This window comes from Scyliorhinus torazame, chromosome 17 (assembly GCF_047496885.1).
Source record: "Scyliorhinus torazame isolate Kashiwa2021f chromosome 17, sScyTor2.1, whole genome shotgun sequence".
Taxonomy (NCBI): Eukaryota; Metazoa; Chordata; class Chondrichthyes; order Carcharhiniformes; family Scyliorhinidae; genus Scyliorhinus; species Scyliorhinus torazame.
In genome coordinates this window covers 162,070,239-162,087,739 of record NC_092723.1, presented here as the reverse complement: position 1 = coordinate 162,087,739, position 17,501 = coordinate 162,070,239, and the positions used below count along the sequence as shown (strand labels likewise).

The following is a 17,501-nucleotide window of genomic DNA, read 5'->3' as shown; positions in this document are numbered from 1 at the left end:
AGTTGAAGACCTTGGCGCAGAACGTGCACTCCGTGGTGAGGGATATCCATTCCATGGTCCAGGTCATGCACTCCATCTCGGAGGGTGAGCTGCATGGTGCAGGGCATCAACTGCATGGTGCAGGCATTTGTGGAAGTTCACCTGTATGAACGCCAAAGGATGACAGGCCTTCTGGATCTCACTCCAGCTGTCCCTCTATAGAGGAGCCATGGGTGCACAGCCAGGGTCCTTCCACCCAGGCCACCCTGTGGGTGTCCAGCTGATCTGACTCTGACGACTCTCTCCCTCTCTCTTTCTCTTCTCCCCCCCCCTTCCTGTGACCGACACACCACCAGCCCCACACACCGAGGTGGGTAGCACTGCAACACCCATGCTGCCCGAAAGCAGGCCAGGACCCTCAAGGTCCAATCCACCAAGGACACCTCAGGCAGCAGGGGGTGGAAGTCAGCAGGCTGCCTCATCCCCAGCTGTGGATCCTGGGAATACACCTAGATATACCAGGAGGGTGAGGAAGGCAAAGAAAAATAGTCACGTAGTGACCTGGGGTAAATGTGGGCACCAGAAGAGATCAGTCACAAGTGTTAGAAAGATCAAATGTGATAAAGGTCACGTTGATCACCCATAAAGTGCCTCCCTGCTATCACATCATTACATCATGCTCTGGCAAATCCACGCAATGACAGTGCATTCTCCATCTGCCCTGAGAGAGGATGGAATCTCAATGGTTCTCTCCCTTCCCACTGTGTGATGCTGTAATATCAAGACCCCCCCACCACCAAACACACAGCCTCTCATTTGTAGCAGCATTTTTTCATCATGAGGAAGCCTTTGGCTGAAAGCTCATGGGAGTCTGTCTGCCTTCTCAGCAGGTGGAGGCTTGTGCTGGTCAAGCAGGTGAGAGTCCTGCTAAAGATGTAGTTCCAGTGCCTGGGCCAGTTGGAGGAGCCGCTCCTCCAGTAGGCAAATTAAAAGGGAAGTCCCTTAAAGGGAAACTGGCTTAAATAAACAGTGAATCACAAATTAAACTCAAAAACGTCAAGGCAAAATGTGATTAATGGGGACAATCAGGCACCCCAGTCCCTGCGGAGCCCAAAGGCCTCGAGGGTGCCACTGGACACCACACTCCCTCTCCATGGACACCCGGCCACGAATGTGGTAGAGGGGCAGACAGTGTTGTTTATCACTCCCACCCACTTCCATGTGCCACTCCAAAAGGGAAGATCGCTTTAACGCCAGCAAGGGGGACCTGAGAAGCACTAACTACACATCATGTGAGAGATCCACTGGAAACCTACTGCCAGCAACAATGAAGGCCCGCTATGGCCTGCGAGCATACACCCCCCTGCTGCCCCAACCACATGCCGAGACTCAATCCCCCCAACCCAATAATCACTTAGCTGGCCCCCCCCACATTCTGTTCAATGGCCCCTCTCCATTAGACACCCTGGATGGTAATGACGACCTGAGTGCTCCCCCCCCGATATCCCCGTTGGAGGTGAGGTCGGCAGCTTCTCGAATTTATACAGCTGTTGTAAATCGCGGCACGTAATAAACATTCAGGGAGGGCAGAAGTCTCAGTGGGATGGCCCGCGAATGAGATGTTCATGCATTTTAATGAGTTTCCAAACCTTCCTGGGCGGGAACCTTGTTATGTCACGGGCAAGGGGCATGGAAAATCACAAAATGGGATCTCGCTGGCGAGAATGGTGTTTCCCGATTCTCATGGAATTTTGGACCCATGTCGCTGTTTACACCAACAGCTAATATGGACTCAGAATTCTGCCCTACGTCATGAAATATTTGTGATTCACCATCTGCAAAACTTTTCAGATCCGCTATGCGGATTGCAAACCAGCACACATTACACTCATAAAGACATTCCGTATGCACAGAGAACAATTTTAGATTCTGGTAAAGCGGCTCAGGTGCATTTGTGTATTTTGTATTAAATCACCGGCTGGAACGATGTGGAGCAGATTCTGCAGTAACCTTCAGTAGAAAATTGAATAAATACTTAAAAAGTAAAAATTTGCAGGGCTATAGGGAAAGCTTGGAGTGAAGGGGGGAAGTGGGACTAACTGGATAGTTTTTTTTTAAAGAGAGCTGACACAGGAATGATGGACTGAATGGCATTCTTGTGTACTGCAAGATTCTATGATTCTAAAATTGTCTTTTGTAGGTATTGGCGTCAGATTGGAGGACATCTCCGTTTGGTTGAATGTAACAGCCAAGGAATTGTATGGGGTATTGGGTACGATCACACAGCCTGGGCTTACACAGGTGGATATGGCGGTGGCTTCTTTCAAGGTGATTCATTTTAGTTGCTTTCCTTTTATGTCCTGAACTTATTTTAAGAGTGGACCCCATTTTAAGAACAAACCCCACTGTCCCCACAACATATGCCTGCCCAAGCATCTCTGTGGTTTTCTGCCAGGAGGTGTTAGGAACCACAGTACATGTCTCCCTTCGCTGCAGGCACCCTCTGCTTTGCACATCCCCAGTTAACCCAGCTCATATCGGGAAATGAGCAATGCGGAAATTCACTTTTTATTCTGGAGCTAGGGCTCATTGCGTTTGTACTGTGAACTCTTTGTTTTGCATCAATGGTTCATTTGTGCCTTATCATCAGAATTTGTAAAAACTGAAAGAGCTTAGGGCATAGCTGGGTGAAGGCAGTCGTGTGGTGAAGGTTATGGTGGATGCACAATATTCCGCAGTTGGAGGAAGGCAGAGTTTGCAGAGACGTGTCGGGCTGGAGGAGGTCATCCCTACACCTCTCTGCCTCTCCATCTCTTTCTCTCTCCTCCTTCAGGACACTGCGTAATATATATATGTCTCATCTTATATCTCTAATCGACAGTCATCTGGCCTGATGGTTCCCTCCTTTCAACTCGGTCTCAAAACTTGTTTGATAATCACTCCTGTGTAATGCCTTGGGATATCTTACTACGTTAAAGGTGCTCTATAAACACATGTTGTTGAATTAAAATTCACCCACTGATAGAAATGATCAGTTTATCAGTTGTGGAAATATTACAGTTTGCACCATGTAGTGCTCTGACTGTTGGACCTTGCTGTTTTGTTCCTCCAACGTTTGTTTATGCCTACTATCTGCAAGTAAATGAATTATACGTAACTAAATATTGATGTTCTTTTGCAAAACTTGCCTTTTTTAGTGATATGTCATTTACTTTTTTCAGGACTGGCTAGCAGTACAGATAATATTTACACACAGTCAGATGTAACATGCGTTTACATCTATGAAAACCAACGTTGGAATCCTGTTACCGGATACAGCAGTCGGTATGAGACACATATACCAGCATAAAACTTTGGTTCTGAATTCTCGTTAGGATGCTTACTTATTACAAGCATTTATTTAGAAACGTAAACATTTTTGCGCATGTTTTGAAGGCAATTTTGTGAATGAAAAAGAAAAAAAAGTCTGCATTTATTGTTGCCTTCTTTATTTTGGGGTGAACCACAAGCTGTTTCTTTTATCATCCAAATGAGCACACAACCAATATGTTAGCTCAAAAACACAGTTTATTAATACCACAAGACTTGTATCTCTATGCAATAACACATGCGGCTCCGTACTAAACTACACCTAACGACTAAGATGACCTTTACTTAACTTCGAGTGACCGGCACTATGCGAGATGAGGCCCTTATCCGGGTCCACGTGGTCGGTTTGGAACTTGTTGGGTTCGTCTCAGCTGGGCTCGTCCTTCAGGAATGGTCGCGGGTCCTTGAACTTGGTTTTTCTGCTGCAGTTGGTCGCACACAGGCGGATCCCAAAAGAGACAGATCTCCAGTGCGCAGGGCTTTTTATCCTTTGTCTCTTTCGCACCCTTTTGGGCGGTCCTTACTCCAGGTCCAATGGATCGATAGGGTTTTCGATCACCCTCATCGATCTCAGCCAATTAGGGGACGGATACCTCTATGGCGGGGCGGGTCCTAGCTATCAATGTCCCAGGCACGTAGGCCTTTCCAAATAAGGGGGGGTGGCGCCAGTTAGTCTGCTACTGTTGTAACTCCTTGATTCAAACTCTATTGTCCTGGGGGAAATGGTGATCGACTCTTAATGAATACAAGTTTCAGCCAAGTCTGGTTTCTTTGCGCAATACACAGAGGCTGTGTACCTGTCTGTGTCCCAAATTGACCACAATTCCCATGGTCCTTTGGAGGTGGCCATTTTACATGGCTACATTATATAACGACTTCCACCAATGCAGGTCTTCCAACCTGCGACGCAGCCAATTGAGTTCATTCTGAGATGGAGTCACTACTTTTTTTCAAATTAATTTTTGCCGGATGTGGGCTTCATTCGTTCGGCCGGCATTTGTTGCCCAACCCTATTTGCCCTTGAGAAGGGGGTGGTGAGCTGCCTTCTTGAACCGCTGCAGTCCATGTGGTGTAGGTACATACACAATTCTGTTAAGGGGGGAGTTCCAGGATTTTGATCCAGCAATAGTGAAGGAACGGCGGGCGATATATTTCCAAGTCAGAGTGGTGAGTGACTTGGAGGGGAACTTCCAAGTGGTGATGTTCCCATGTATCTGCTGCCCTTGTCCTTCTGGATGTGATGGTTGTGGGTTTGGAAGGTGATGCCTAAGGCGACATGGCGACTTACTGCCGTGCACCTTGTAGATGGTACACACAGCTGTCACTGCGTGTCAGTGGTGGAGGGATTGAATGTTTGTGGAAAGGGTGCCAATCAAGCGGGCTGCTTTGTCCTAGATGGTGTCGAACTTCTTCAGCGTTGTTGGAGGTGCACTCATCTAGGCAACTGGGAAGTATTCCATCTTCTGCCTTGTCGGTGGTAGACAGGCTTTAGTGAGTCAGGAGGTGAGTTATTCGCTGCAGGATTCCTAGCCTCTGACCTGCTTTTGTAGCCACAATATTTATATGGCTAGTCCAACTCAGGTCAATGATAATGATGTTGATAGTGGGGGATTCAGTGATACTAATGCCATTGAATTTCAAGGCGCGATGATTTGATCCCCTCTTGTCGAAGATGGCCACTCCCATTTTGCCACGAGGAGCCCACCTCCAGGCATCTGAACTGGCCCCACTGTCTGCTGAAACATGGAAACTGATTGAAAAAAAATCCCTGTCGGTCTCCTTTAATTGGCCTTGCATAACTTTTAATGAGCTGAATTGGCTACCCACCTTGCCACTCCCTGCTCCCGCCTCTGCAAAACGGGCCGTGAGGCAGAATGGATCTGGGAAACGTGGGTGGCACGGTAGCACAGTGGCCACAGTTTCACAACGCCAGGGTCCCAGGTTCGATTCCTGCATGGGTCACTGTCTGTGCAGAGCCTGCACGTTCTCCCTGTGTCTGTGGGTTTCCTCCGGGTGCTCCGGTTTCCTCCCACAAGTCCCGAAAGACGTGCTGTTGGTGAATTGGACATTCTGAATTCTCCCTCAGTGTACCAAAACAGGCGCCACAGTGTGGTGACTAGGGGATTTTCACAGTAACTTCATTGCAGTGTTAATGTAAGCCTACTTGTGATAATAATAAAGAATATTATTATTAGCATGTCAAACAGCTTGGGCGATGCTTAGCCCCTACCCATCTCCGCTCCCAAACCCAGCAGGATTCGAAAATCCAGCTGTATGTATAATTCTAGATTCTGGATAACTTATTAACAGAACAGCTGAGATGTTGCTGCGAGAAAGGTGCTATGACGGAAGGGCATGCTGTAATAATAGCCATGCTAAAGCTCCTCTTTTACAGGGGGCTGCCAACTGACAGGTACATGTGGAGCAATGCATCAGGACTGCAAGAATGTACCAAGGCACACACCAAACCTCCTTCTCAATGGACCTGGGTATGTACATCATAATGCCTTAATACCCATTATAAACTGTTGATGTTATTTTTAAACTTCTTTAGAGGGGAGAAAGGAAAGACTTGCAATTATGTAGCTTATTTCATGAGCTTAGGGTGTCCCAAGGCACTTTACAGCCAATTAAGTACTTTTGAACTGTAGCCACATGCTGTAATCAGGAACATGGTCAGGCTGCTGGGGATAACTCCACTGGTGTTCTTTGAAGTCATAGCCATGGGATCTTTACACCAGGCTGAGCTGGCCAATTTTCTATACTTCCCTCTCATTCTTTCCACTTGTTCAATCCATGTTTGTCTCATACATTTTTATGATTGGATCTAAGGGCTGTTAACACCTTCAATTACAATAACCATAAGCACTGGTTATTATTTGTTTATTTCCAGGATTGCAGGTTAACACTGATGTATTTTCTTCTGCTGGAAAACCCAGCCAGATGCAATTTTACAGTCGGGCGGGTGGGCAGTGCTTTGGCTGGAAGTCCATCCATGCCACCTAATGGTCACTTAAGTGCCTTTTCCCACCCAGTCTCAATTTTCACCCTCTATCCTGGGTGGGAGGTGGGTGCACATCAATCTGAAGGCCTCTTCGGACTGGGGGCGCCTCCCCTCAGGGACCTGGGAGCTCCCACCCCGTGCCAAGATCACCCTCCCTCCTGACCCCAGGTCATCCCCCACCCTCCCTCTCTGGCAGCACTGGTACTTACCTGGTGTGGTCTCGGGACTTGGGCTCAGGCAGGTGCTGCAGTACGTCTTAGAACTTAAGGGCAGCACGGTAGCATTGTGGATAGCACAATTGCTTCACAGCTCCAGGGTCCCAGGTTCGATTCCGGCTTGGGTCACTGTCTGTGCGGAGTCTGCACATCCTCCCCGTGTGTGCACGGGTTTCCTCCGGGTGCTCCGGTTTCCTCCCACAGTCCAAAGATGTGCAGGTTAGGTGGATTGGCCATGATAAATTGCCCTTAGTGTCCAAAATTGCCCTTGGTGTTGGGTGGGGTTACTGGGTTATGGGGATAGGGTGGAGGTGTTGACCTTGAGTAGGGTGCTCTTTCCAAGAGCCGGTGCAGACTCGATGGGCCGAATAGCCTCCTTCTGCACTGTAAATTTTATGAAACATAAGAACTAGGAGCAGGATTAGGCCATCTGGCCCCTCGAGCCTGCTCCACCATTCAATGAGATCATGGCTGATCTTTTGTGGACTCCGTTCCACTTTCCGGCCCAAACGCTATAACCCTTAATCCCTTTATTCTTCAAAAAACGATCTATCTTTATCTTAAAAACATTTGATGAAGGAGCCTCTACTGCTTCACTGGGCAAGGAATTCCATAGATTCACAACCCTTTGGGCCATTGCAGCCCTATGCCTGGAGGGGCTGGAGAGCTGTCAACCAATCTGATTGACCGACATCTCTGCAAGCCCAAGTGCTGACAGAAGTTGTGCCTGCTGCCTATCAGAGCTCAATTGACCGGCAAATTACTGCAGGCCTATCAGAGGGGATGCATTCCCCGCTGACACTCAGGACGACAGGTGCCAAGCAAAATTCAGGCCATTGAGAATTTGAACAGTGAGTAGAAGCCACAAGGCTTTGTCTTTTTTCCCGAAATCTCCTTGCAAGCTCTTGCTCTCCTTCTGACACATGGAGGTTTGCTCCTCTAGATGGCCCCTGTCTAACAAGACAGTCTTCACTGTCAACCTGCAACTCTTACTAAACGCCTCCAATTTTATACTGTTCTGCCCATCTTCATTGATGGTGGGATCCATTGATACAAAGCTGAAAGCTTATCTTAACTGTAGGAAGGTTACAGCCAAGTTTAAAGGAGAGCGTTATATGTTTTTCTGGGCACATAACCCATCATCAGAACTGAAGATAAACAAATATTTCAGTAAAACAGAGAGCAAAGGGCTGGAGTCGGAATGCTGCTGAATGGAAAGAGAATTAAGTGCCAGTCATAGAGTGAAGTTAGATGAGTGGAATGACCTGCAAATTCACAGGCTCTGAACCAAGTTTGCCTTGGAGCAAATTAGAAGCCATTGCTGATCCTTACTCAGGTCCATTGGGCCAGCTGTCTCAGTCAGACCAACCAGTGGTGCAGTTCCTCTTGTCATGCCAAGAGGGCAGCAGTCAGTAGCCATGTTCCATCTTGCATCAATTTGCATAAAATCCTTTACATGGTATGTAAATAAAGCACGAGTTTTAAAATCTTGCTGATGGTGCACAACTGTAATGATTTATCCCACTCAACATAAAGTCTAATAAAGTGAAACATTGGCTTTGCAAAAGGGGCACATTTCTGTGCAGAGTAACGGGACAAAGTCATAACTGTACCTTGGCCTTATGATACAACGAAAGATGTGCTGTAAAGATTTGGTCTCCTTGTCTCTGTAACCTCCACAGCCATTTCAGATCTCTGCATTGTTCCAATTCTGGCCTCTTTCACAAATTTCTTTCATTCCACCATTGGCACTTTTGTGTCTTCAGTTGCCTGGGTCTTAAACTCTGGAATTCCCTCCACCAACCTCTATTTACCTCACCTATCTTCTATAAGACGTCCTTAAAAAATGCCTCTTTGATCAAACTTTTGGTCACCTATCTTAAAGTCTCTTTGTATGGCTCAGTGTCAAATGTTCTATAGAATACTCCTGTGAAGTACCTTGGGGTGTTATGCTGCCTTCGAGCTCTACATAAATGCAAGTTATTGATGGTAAGCAAGAATTGACACTGTAAACACCCTGGACCACTGCTACACGAGCATCAAAGGTACTACCACTCCATTCCCTGACCACACTTTGGCAAATCCGACCACAAGTCGGTACTCTTACTTTTGGCTTACAAACAGCAACTCCGGCGTGCTGGGCCAGTCAAGAAAACCATGCAGTGCTGGTCCGAGGCATCGGAGGACATCCTCCGCGACTGCTTGGAGTCTACGGACTGGTCCATAGTCAAGGCCGCGGCAGCTAACCTGGACGAGTACACAACCACCGTCATAGACTTCATCAGTCAGTGTGTCGAGGACTGTGTACCACAGAAGACAATACGGGTGTCCCCAATTGGAAACCCTGGCTCAACCAAAGGGTTCTCTCCCTGCTTAAGTGCCGGGTGGAGGTGTTCAGGTCTGACAACCCTGACCTATATAAGAAATCCAGGTACGACGTACGAAAAGCCATCAAGGTCGCCAAAAGACAATACCACATAAACGAAAGTCCCAGGCCAACGACACAAACCCACAACGTCTATGGCAGGGCTTACACGTGATCACAGCTACAAAGCAAGGCCAGGCGGAATATCTGGGGCTGGAACATCCCTCACCGATGAACTGAACAAGTTCTATGCCCACTTTGAACAGTCAACCAATATATCAGTGCCACCCGCCCCAACAGCCCTGGACACACCCATACCCACTATTACAGCCTCAGAGGTAAGAGCTGCCTTCTTGAAAGTGAACCCACGGAAAGCGACTGGCCCTGACGGAGTCCCTGGGTGAGCACTCAGAGCCTGCGCAGACCAGCTGGCGAGTGTATTCGCAGACATCTTCAACACTTCGCTCCTCTGCTGCAAGGTCCCCACCTCCTTCAAGAAGACCACCATAATACCAATACCAAAGAAGAACAAGGTAGCCTGTCTCAACGACTACCGACCGGTGGCCCTGATGTCTGTTATCATGAAATGCTTCGAGCGGCTAGTCAGGAGATGGTAAGAAGTCTTCCAACACCAGGTTAAAGTCCAACAGGTTTGTTTCGCATCACTAGCTTTCAGTTTTTGATTCGAAACAAACCTGTTGGACTTTAACCTGGTGTTGTAAGACTTCGTACTGTGCTCACCCCAGTCCAATGCTGGCATCTCCACAACATGGCAAGTCATGAGATGGATCAACGCCAGCCTCCCAGACGGTCTTGATCCATTGCAGTTCGCCTATCACCGCAACCGGTCCACAGCAGATGCTATCTCCCTGGCTCTACAATCAACACTCAAACACCTCGACAACAAGGATACCTACGTGAGACTGCTGTTCATAGACTACAACTCCACCTTCAACACCATTATCCCAACAAGACTTATAACCAAACTCTGCAATCTTGGACTTGACCCCCTCCCTATGCAGCTGGATGCTTGACTTCCTCACCAACAGACTGCAATCTGTCAGGATAGGCAACAGCAGCGCCTCCACAATAGTCCTCAACACCGGGGCCCCACAAGGATGTGTGCTCAGTCCCCTACTGTACTCCCTATACACACACGACTGTGTGGCAAGATTTAAGTCCAACTCAATCTATATGTTTGCGGATGATACGACTGTGGTGGGTTGTATCTCAAACGAAGACGAATCAGACTACAGAAGGGAGATAGATCACTTGATTGCATGGTGTACCGAAAATCTCTCTCTAAATGTTGGAAAGACCAAGGGACTGAATATCGATTTCAGGAAGCGTAGCACCCCCCCCCCCCCCCCACTTGTCTGCATCAATGGCTCCGAAGTGGAGATGGTCGATAGCTGTAGGTTCCTGGGGGTGACCATCACCAACAGTCTGTCCTGGTCCATTCACGTTGATACAACAGTCAAACCCAACAACATCTCTACTTCCTACGGAAGCTAAAGAAATTCGGCATGTCTGCATCGATTCTCACAAACTTCTACAGATGTGCCATAGAGAGCATCCTATCTGGCTGCATTACAGCCTGGTATGGCAACTGCTCAGCCCAAGATCGCAAGTAACAGCAGAGTGTGGTGAACTCAGCCCAGCGCATCACAGAAGCTTGCCACCCTCACATTGATACTGTCTACACCTCCCGCTGTCTCAGGAAGGCAGACAGCATTATCAGAGACCCCTCCAACCCAGGCTTTGCCTTCGTCTAGACCCTTCCATCAGGCAGAAGATACAGAAGTCTGAAGACCCCGCACATCCAGATATAGGAACAGCTTCTTCCCCACAGCTACAGGACTCCCCAACGTCTCCCCCTGGACTGATCTGTTCCCTGTAAGAACACTATTCTCGACCCCCCTGTGCTGCTCATGTATTTGCTTTGTTTGGCCCCTTGTTCCGCACTGTAACCAATCACTGTTTGTCAATGTACCATTTGTCAATGTACTGTCGATTATTCTTTTTTTGTCCACTGTGTATGTACTGTATACGTTCCCTTGGCCGCAGAAAAACATTACTTCGGTACATGTGACAATCAAATCAAATTCCCAGCAGGTAGCAGCTGGTGGCAGCAGAGAGCAGTACAGCAAAAGGAGATTGTGGTGAAACTTCTTGTGTTGTAAAATTCGAAGTTTGAACCAATGGTATTCATTTCTGCTGCTGAAAAATGAAATCTCATCCAAACAGCCAGACGCTGTCTTTCTTTGAAGCCATGTTTCTTTACTGACAGGTTTCTGATTGGTATATTGACTTCAATGCCCCAGGAGGGACTGATCGTGAAGGATGGCAATATGCAGCTGACTTCCCTGCGTAAGTACTCAAATGCATCAATTAGAATTAAACTTTAAGTACGGCGCTGGTGATTTTGTGGCTTGCAGTATTGGTTGGCTGTTGTACAGTGAGAAGAGACTCCCCTCTGAATATAACTCTTTGTTGCTGACACTCGGTGGACTTCATAACCTCAAGTAAATATCCTCAAAATTTAGAGTGGGTTACCATGCCATCTATTACAGTAGCCGGAGTTTAACTCCACTCCACCCCATTTTAAACTTCCAAACAGTCACCTAACATCAGGTGCACGGTGTATAGTGCTCATATGTATACATGAAAGGAGTGTAACATTGATGCACCAGAATGTTACCAGATCTTCAAGGTTTAAATTGTGAAAAGAGATTAAATAAGCTATGTTAATATTCGCTGGACTATAATGTGTGATTTGATTGAGGTTTGTAGTATTTTGAAAGGAATTGTTGAGTAAATAGAGAAAAAGGGTTTCCCATTGCTGAGAAAGTCTGGGATAAGTGAACATTACTTTGGAATCTGAGCCAGACCATTTAGGAGAGAATTAAGAGGCACTTTTCTATGCAATGGGTGATAGAAGTGTGGAACTACTTTCATTAAAAGCTTTCCTTTGACAATGTGCGGTCCTTTGACACTAGCTCAATTAACCCTATTAAATCTGAGATTAATAAATTTTTGCTAGCCAAGGTGGGTGGATCGGGTTAACATTCAAATCAGACACGAATGGATTGAATGGCAGAAGAATGGGCGGTATGGTAACACAGTGGTTAGCACAGTTGCTTCACAGCTCAAGGGTCCCAGGTTTGATTCCCGCTTGGGTCACTGTCTGTGCGGAGTCTGCATGTTCTTCCCATGTCTGTGTGGGTTTCCTCCGGATGCTCCAGTTTCCTCCCACAGTTCACAGATCTGCAGGTTAGGTGGATTGGCCATGCTAAATTGCCCTTCGTGTCCAAAATGGTTAGGTGGGGTTACTGGGTTACGGGGATAGGGTGGAGGTTGGGCTTGAGTAGGGTGCTCTTTCTAAGGGCTGGTGCAGACTCAGTGGGCCGAATGGCTTCCTTCTGCACTGTAAATTCTGTGAAGAGGCTCGAGGTTCATAAAATTCCAGTCTTGTGCATGAGTAGGTTCAATAACAGAGTCCAGTCATCAGATCACCGCACATTGTCAAAGAAAAGCGCCTTCACTGCACTTTGCATCACCTCACATTGCTTGATGCTAAGTCTGGCGAGAAGAAGTGGAAATATGCTAATCCTCACTAGTAGCATGCCTCACTCAATGAAGCTTGCACGATGCAGTGGGCTTTCAAATCATCCTTTGTGATGTTATAATTCTCATCTACAACTGAATGAACAATTTTAACGTTTTTTTTTAAATTACTGCTATGTATGTTTCTTTTATTCTTTGTGGGATGTGGGCATTCCTAGCTAGGGCAGCATTTATTGCCCATCCCTAGCTCACTTGGTTAGACAGCTGGTGCAGAGCAAGGCCAGCAACATCGCTTAAATTCTCGTACCGGCTGAGGTTATTCATGAAGGCTCCATATACTCGGACTTGCCCCTCGCCTGAGGTGTGGTGATCCTCAGGTTAAACCACCACCAGTCAGCTCTCCCCCTCAAAGGGAAATCAGCCAGTGGTCATCTGGGACTATGACAAATTTACCTTGCCTTACCTATTACCCATCCCCAATTGCTCTTGAAAAGGTGCCAATGAGCCGCTGCCTTGGACCGTTGCAGTCTCATGTGGTGTAAGCACATCCAGAGTGCTATTAGGAAGGGAGTTCCAGGGTTTTGACCCAAGCACAGTGCAAGACTGCAGGGGATTGTGAAGTGTGGTTTAATCAAATATTCTCCATTTTTAAACTTTCTGGATGGTGTTTGAAATGTGCGTGTAGCTGTGGGATGATTATCAGTGCAAGTTATCTGGTTTTTATCCCCCAGCATGTTAAAACGTCTTTTAAATTATTTTAGATGGTGCTTCTGATTATTTTTTAATTCCCTTTTTACAACATGCTTTTCAGTTTAGTCTATTATTTTTTTTAAAGATCAAATGTGAAATGAGTGTGTAATTGTATTAATATGTGAGATGTGATATTAATGAATATTGCCCATTTCAGCTCTTACCATGGCTATAAGACGATAAAAGATTTTGTGCGACGCAGACGATGGGCAAGGTAAAGATTAAAATTGAAAGGGTTGGTCACCCTTAAGTTGTAAATTATTCTATTTGAAAATATAACTTCTCTTTGCTAATTAAATTTCAATTTTCTATTGCAAAGGATTAAATTGCACCTTTGTTTTTAATTCTGTAGAAAATGCAAAATAGTTACAACAGGTCCCTGGTTTGAGGTTGCACCCATCGCTCTCCGGGACATTTCACTGATCCCATGTGTGTCACAGAAGGCAGATGACGCCTCAGCATTGTGGGCCATCAGCAACAAAGGAGACGTCTTGTGTCGGCAGGGAGTAACTAAGCAAAATGCACTAGTGAGAAAACACATTTTAGCCTATAGCACGTTTCAATCAAATCTTTTGTTGATGACAACGCTGTTTCTTTAAAACAAGACTTCAACAGATAAGTTGAGGTACTTTTCCAAAATTCTCAAATGACCTATTTTGAGAATTTTCCAAAAGACAAAATGAGCATGGCGATGTGAAGGCCTTTGTGTCTTACCCTCCGCTGACCATGTCCAGTCTACTTTACCGTGGATCCTGCCAAATGGCCTTTCATCTCAAACGGTAAGAGACAGGAAGGTTTCTCCCTGCTCCCCGTCGTCCACAAAACATAACTTTAGCTGAGTTCTAGAGTATCTAACCATACAGCTTGCATTACTCAACCCAACCAGATACCTTCCTTAGCACAACCTGCCCCACCCCCACCAAATTAAGGAACCCAAACATAGCAACAACACCTTCAATCATCACTGGGTACACATCCTTGTTTTAATCCCATTGCTGACTGGCTATGGAATGAGCTGTTTTTCTTTTTCTGAAGGTGCCAATTGAAGCATCGTTTATTAATTTAACTGGTGTTATTACATATACTCGCTGCTCTGTGAGAAGAAAAAATCAACCCTTGCATTTATAAATCATTGGATAATGTGTTTCAGGACTTCACATGTAGTGTTACACAGTCAAATGAACCAGCCGTTTTTGTAGACACTGAGGTCCCTGCTCAAATCTTTGTGGTCATGCTGGTTAAAGAAAGAATGCAAACTTGCATTTTATATAGCACCTTTTCGTGACCTCCGGGCACCCCAAAGTGCTTTACAGCCAATGAATCACTTTTGAAGTCTAGTCACTGTTGTAATGTAGAAAACCAGGCAGCCAATTTGCACACAGCAAGCTCCCACAAAAGGCAATGTGACAATGACCAGAAAAACTGTTTTAATTATGTTGGTGAAGAGATAAATATTAGTCAGAACATAGGAGATAACGCCCCTGTACTTCCTCGAATAATGCCATGGGATCTTTTGCGACTTCCTGAGGGGGCTGGTTTAAACGTTTCTTCCAAAAGATTGCACTTACAATAATGCAGCAATCTCTCAGTGCTGTACTGTAGTGTCAGCCCAGATTCTATGCACAGGTCTTTTGCGTGAAGCTTGAATCAAGGCTTTCAGAGGTGCGATTGCTGCACTGCTACTATCCCAGCTATGAATGAATTAGTACTACCCTGACCTTGTATAAAACATTTAACAGACTGACATAGCAAAGTAACTTTTCTTCCAGGGTGTTTCGTGGCTGCACATCGGTACAGATCAACCGTTTGTATCCATCTCAATTGGGGGCTATTACCAGGTTTGGGCCATTGCCAGGGATGGAGCAGCTTTCTACCGTGGTTCTGTCTCCCCACAAAACTCCACAGGTAAACATATAATTCAGGAGTTAAATCCTGCAAAGTGATTTTTTAAGAAACTGAGCTTTGGTGTTGCACAGATTCCTTACAGGGAGGTCTTTGTAAATGCTTGACATCCTGGTTTTATTTTAAAACATGCACATAACCAAGTTAGTATTTAGGGTGACAATATAATGTAAATTTTCTGCGGTCCTCTTAGAATCTTTTGGAATTCTGCTGACAAGTGGTGTATGTTACCCTGTTTTTTTTTTGGGGGGGGGTGTTTCAGCTGTGGCTCATTGTCTTTGAGCCAGACAGTTAGGAGTTCATTCAATCCCCACTCTGGCGACTTGAACACATAGCTGACAGTCCCAGTGTAGAATGAGTACTGTTCTGGCAGAGGTGCCATCTTTCGGATGAGATGTTAAACTTGGGTCCCACACCCACAATTTGGAAGGATAGGGGAGTTCTCCCCGGTGACCAGGGACTAATACTTATCACTCAACTACCCTCAACAAAACAGACTATCTGGCCATCAAATTGTGGGATCTTGATGTACGCAATTTGGCTGCTAGATTTCATACATCGCAACAGTGGCTACACTTTGAAATGTTTTGTTGACTGTAAGGTGCTTTTGGGATGTCCTGAGGCTGTGAAAGGCACTATATAAATGCAAGTCTTCTTTTCTTTACAGGTGATTGTTGGTATCACATTCCCCCCCCTCCTAAACAGAAGCTAATACAAGTGTCTGTGGGCCAGACATCTGTGTATACAGTGGATGAAAATGGTAAGCTGCCACGCAGTGTGTGTGAACATTTTGTAATATAATTAGGTTACATAGAACATACAGTTCAGAAGGAGGCCATTCGGCCCATCGAGTCTGCACCATCCCACTTAAGCCCTCACTTCCACCCTATCCCCGTAACCCAATAACCCCTCCTAACCTTTTTGGACACTAAGGGCAATTTAGCCTGGCCAATCCACCTAACCCGCACGTCTTTGGACTGTGGGAGCACCTGGAGGAAACCCACGCAGGCACAGGGAGAACGTGCAGACTCCACACAGACAGTACCCCAAGCCGGGAATCGAACCTGGGACCCTGGCGCTGTGAAGCCATAGTGCTATCCACTTGTGCTACCGTGCTGCCCAAATTAGAATGTGGACATGTGAAAAGTGACTATACTGTGAGCACAGTAGCCTGTTGGTCCTGAGCTCGCAAGCCAGATGTCAGAAGTTCAGATCCCACCACGTGAGATTGCAATTGTTTCACAAAAAAATTCTAGAAATATTCGGCAGGGCTGACAGCGACTGTGGAAAGAGAAACCGAGGTTAATGTGCAGCCATCAGAATTGGGAAACGTTACAGATTCAGCAGTCTATAAACAAGGGGAAGAACAAAGGGGAAGGCTCTATCATAGGATGGAAGGCAGGAGTGATTAAATGAGGAAAGGAATGATAATGATGTAAAACAAAACAGAACAAGTGAAGAAACAAAAGATGGGTCCAGAGGAGGCATAAAAGACAACAGCAGAACCCTTGCCTGCATCTGCTGTCTGAGAAAATGGGAGGCGCGATTATGACCAAAACTGTTGAATTCAATGAGAAGGTTGCAAAGTGCCTGACAGAAGGTGAAATGTTATCCCTCAATCTTGCCTTGAGCGGATACATTAATAAACTGGCACCAGGACATGACCTTGGAAACTGCTGAATTATTGTAAAAATCTAACCAGTCCATTGGTGCCCTTCAGGAAATGGAGTCTGATATCCTTTACCAGGTCTGACCCACACGTGATTCCAGTCCAGTCCATTAGTAGGTGAATTTTCATTCAACAACAACTTGCATTTATGTAGCACCTTTAACATAGTAAACAGTCTCAAGGTGCTAATACACAAGAATGTTATCAGAAAAGTTTTGACACTGAGCCAAAGAAGGAAATATTAGAATCGATGACCAAATGCTTGATAAGAGAGATTGTGTGTTAAAGGAGGAAGGGAGAGGCAAAAAGATTTAGTGATAGCATCTCCAGCTTTATAACCAATAAGAACGCTGCGTTCTTCTAACTGTAGTCTTTCATACATTCCCCACTTCCTTTTCCCCACCTCTGCCTTCACCTGGCTAGGTCCTAAATTCTTACAATTGTTCAATTTTGAGATTTTGTGTTAGAGCACAAGTAAGCCATTGATACAGCATGGAGAGTTCATTTTACAAATGCAATGAGCCTTGGCTCCAGAGTATAAAGAAATACAATTCCACTCCCACACTATATGGATAACTCTTAATTCCCTTGGAGTAACTAGTGATGGGCACTGTATGCTGGATCCATCAGACATAGACAATTTGCTTCCATTGACAGGACGGTCATTAACCAGAGGACACA

General features: G+C 45.9%; 1 protein-coding gene and 1 long non-coding RNA gene across 2 annotated transcripts in view; one reads left to right on the top strand and one right to left on the bottom strand.

The window, feature by feature from the left end:
- LOC140394348 (uncharacterized) overlaps nucleotides 1-17,501 on the bottom strand; it is a 155,770-nt gene that overhangs the window by 66,620 nt on the left and 71,649 nt on the right. The window lies entirely within an intron of this gene.
- tecpr1a (tectonin beta-propeller repeat containing 1a) overlaps nucleotides 1-17,501 on the top strand; it is a 106,598-nt gene that overhangs the window by 47,908 nt on the left and 41,189 nt on the right. The window contains exons 16-23 of the mRNA XM_072481548.1: nucleotides 2,180-2,307; nucleotides 3,201-3,303; nucleotides 5,744-5,837; nucleotides 11,223-11,302; nucleotides 13,407-13,463; nucleotides 13,602-13,776; nucleotides 15,019-15,154; nucleotides 15,819-15,911. Of these exons, the coding sequence (XP_072337649.1) occupies nucleotides 2,180-2,307; nucleotides 3,201-3,303; nucleotides 5,744-5,837; nucleotides 11,223-11,302; nucleotides 13,407-13,463; nucleotides 13,602-13,776; nucleotides 15,019-15,154; nucleotides 15,819-15,911 (866 nt within the window). The remainder of the gene's footprint in view (nucleotides 1-2,179; nucleotides 2,308-3,200; nucleotides 3,304-5,743; nucleotides 5,838-11,222; nucleotides 11,303-13,406; nucleotides 13,464-13,601; nucleotides 13,777-15,018; nucleotides 15,155-15,818; nucleotides 15,912-17,501) is intronic.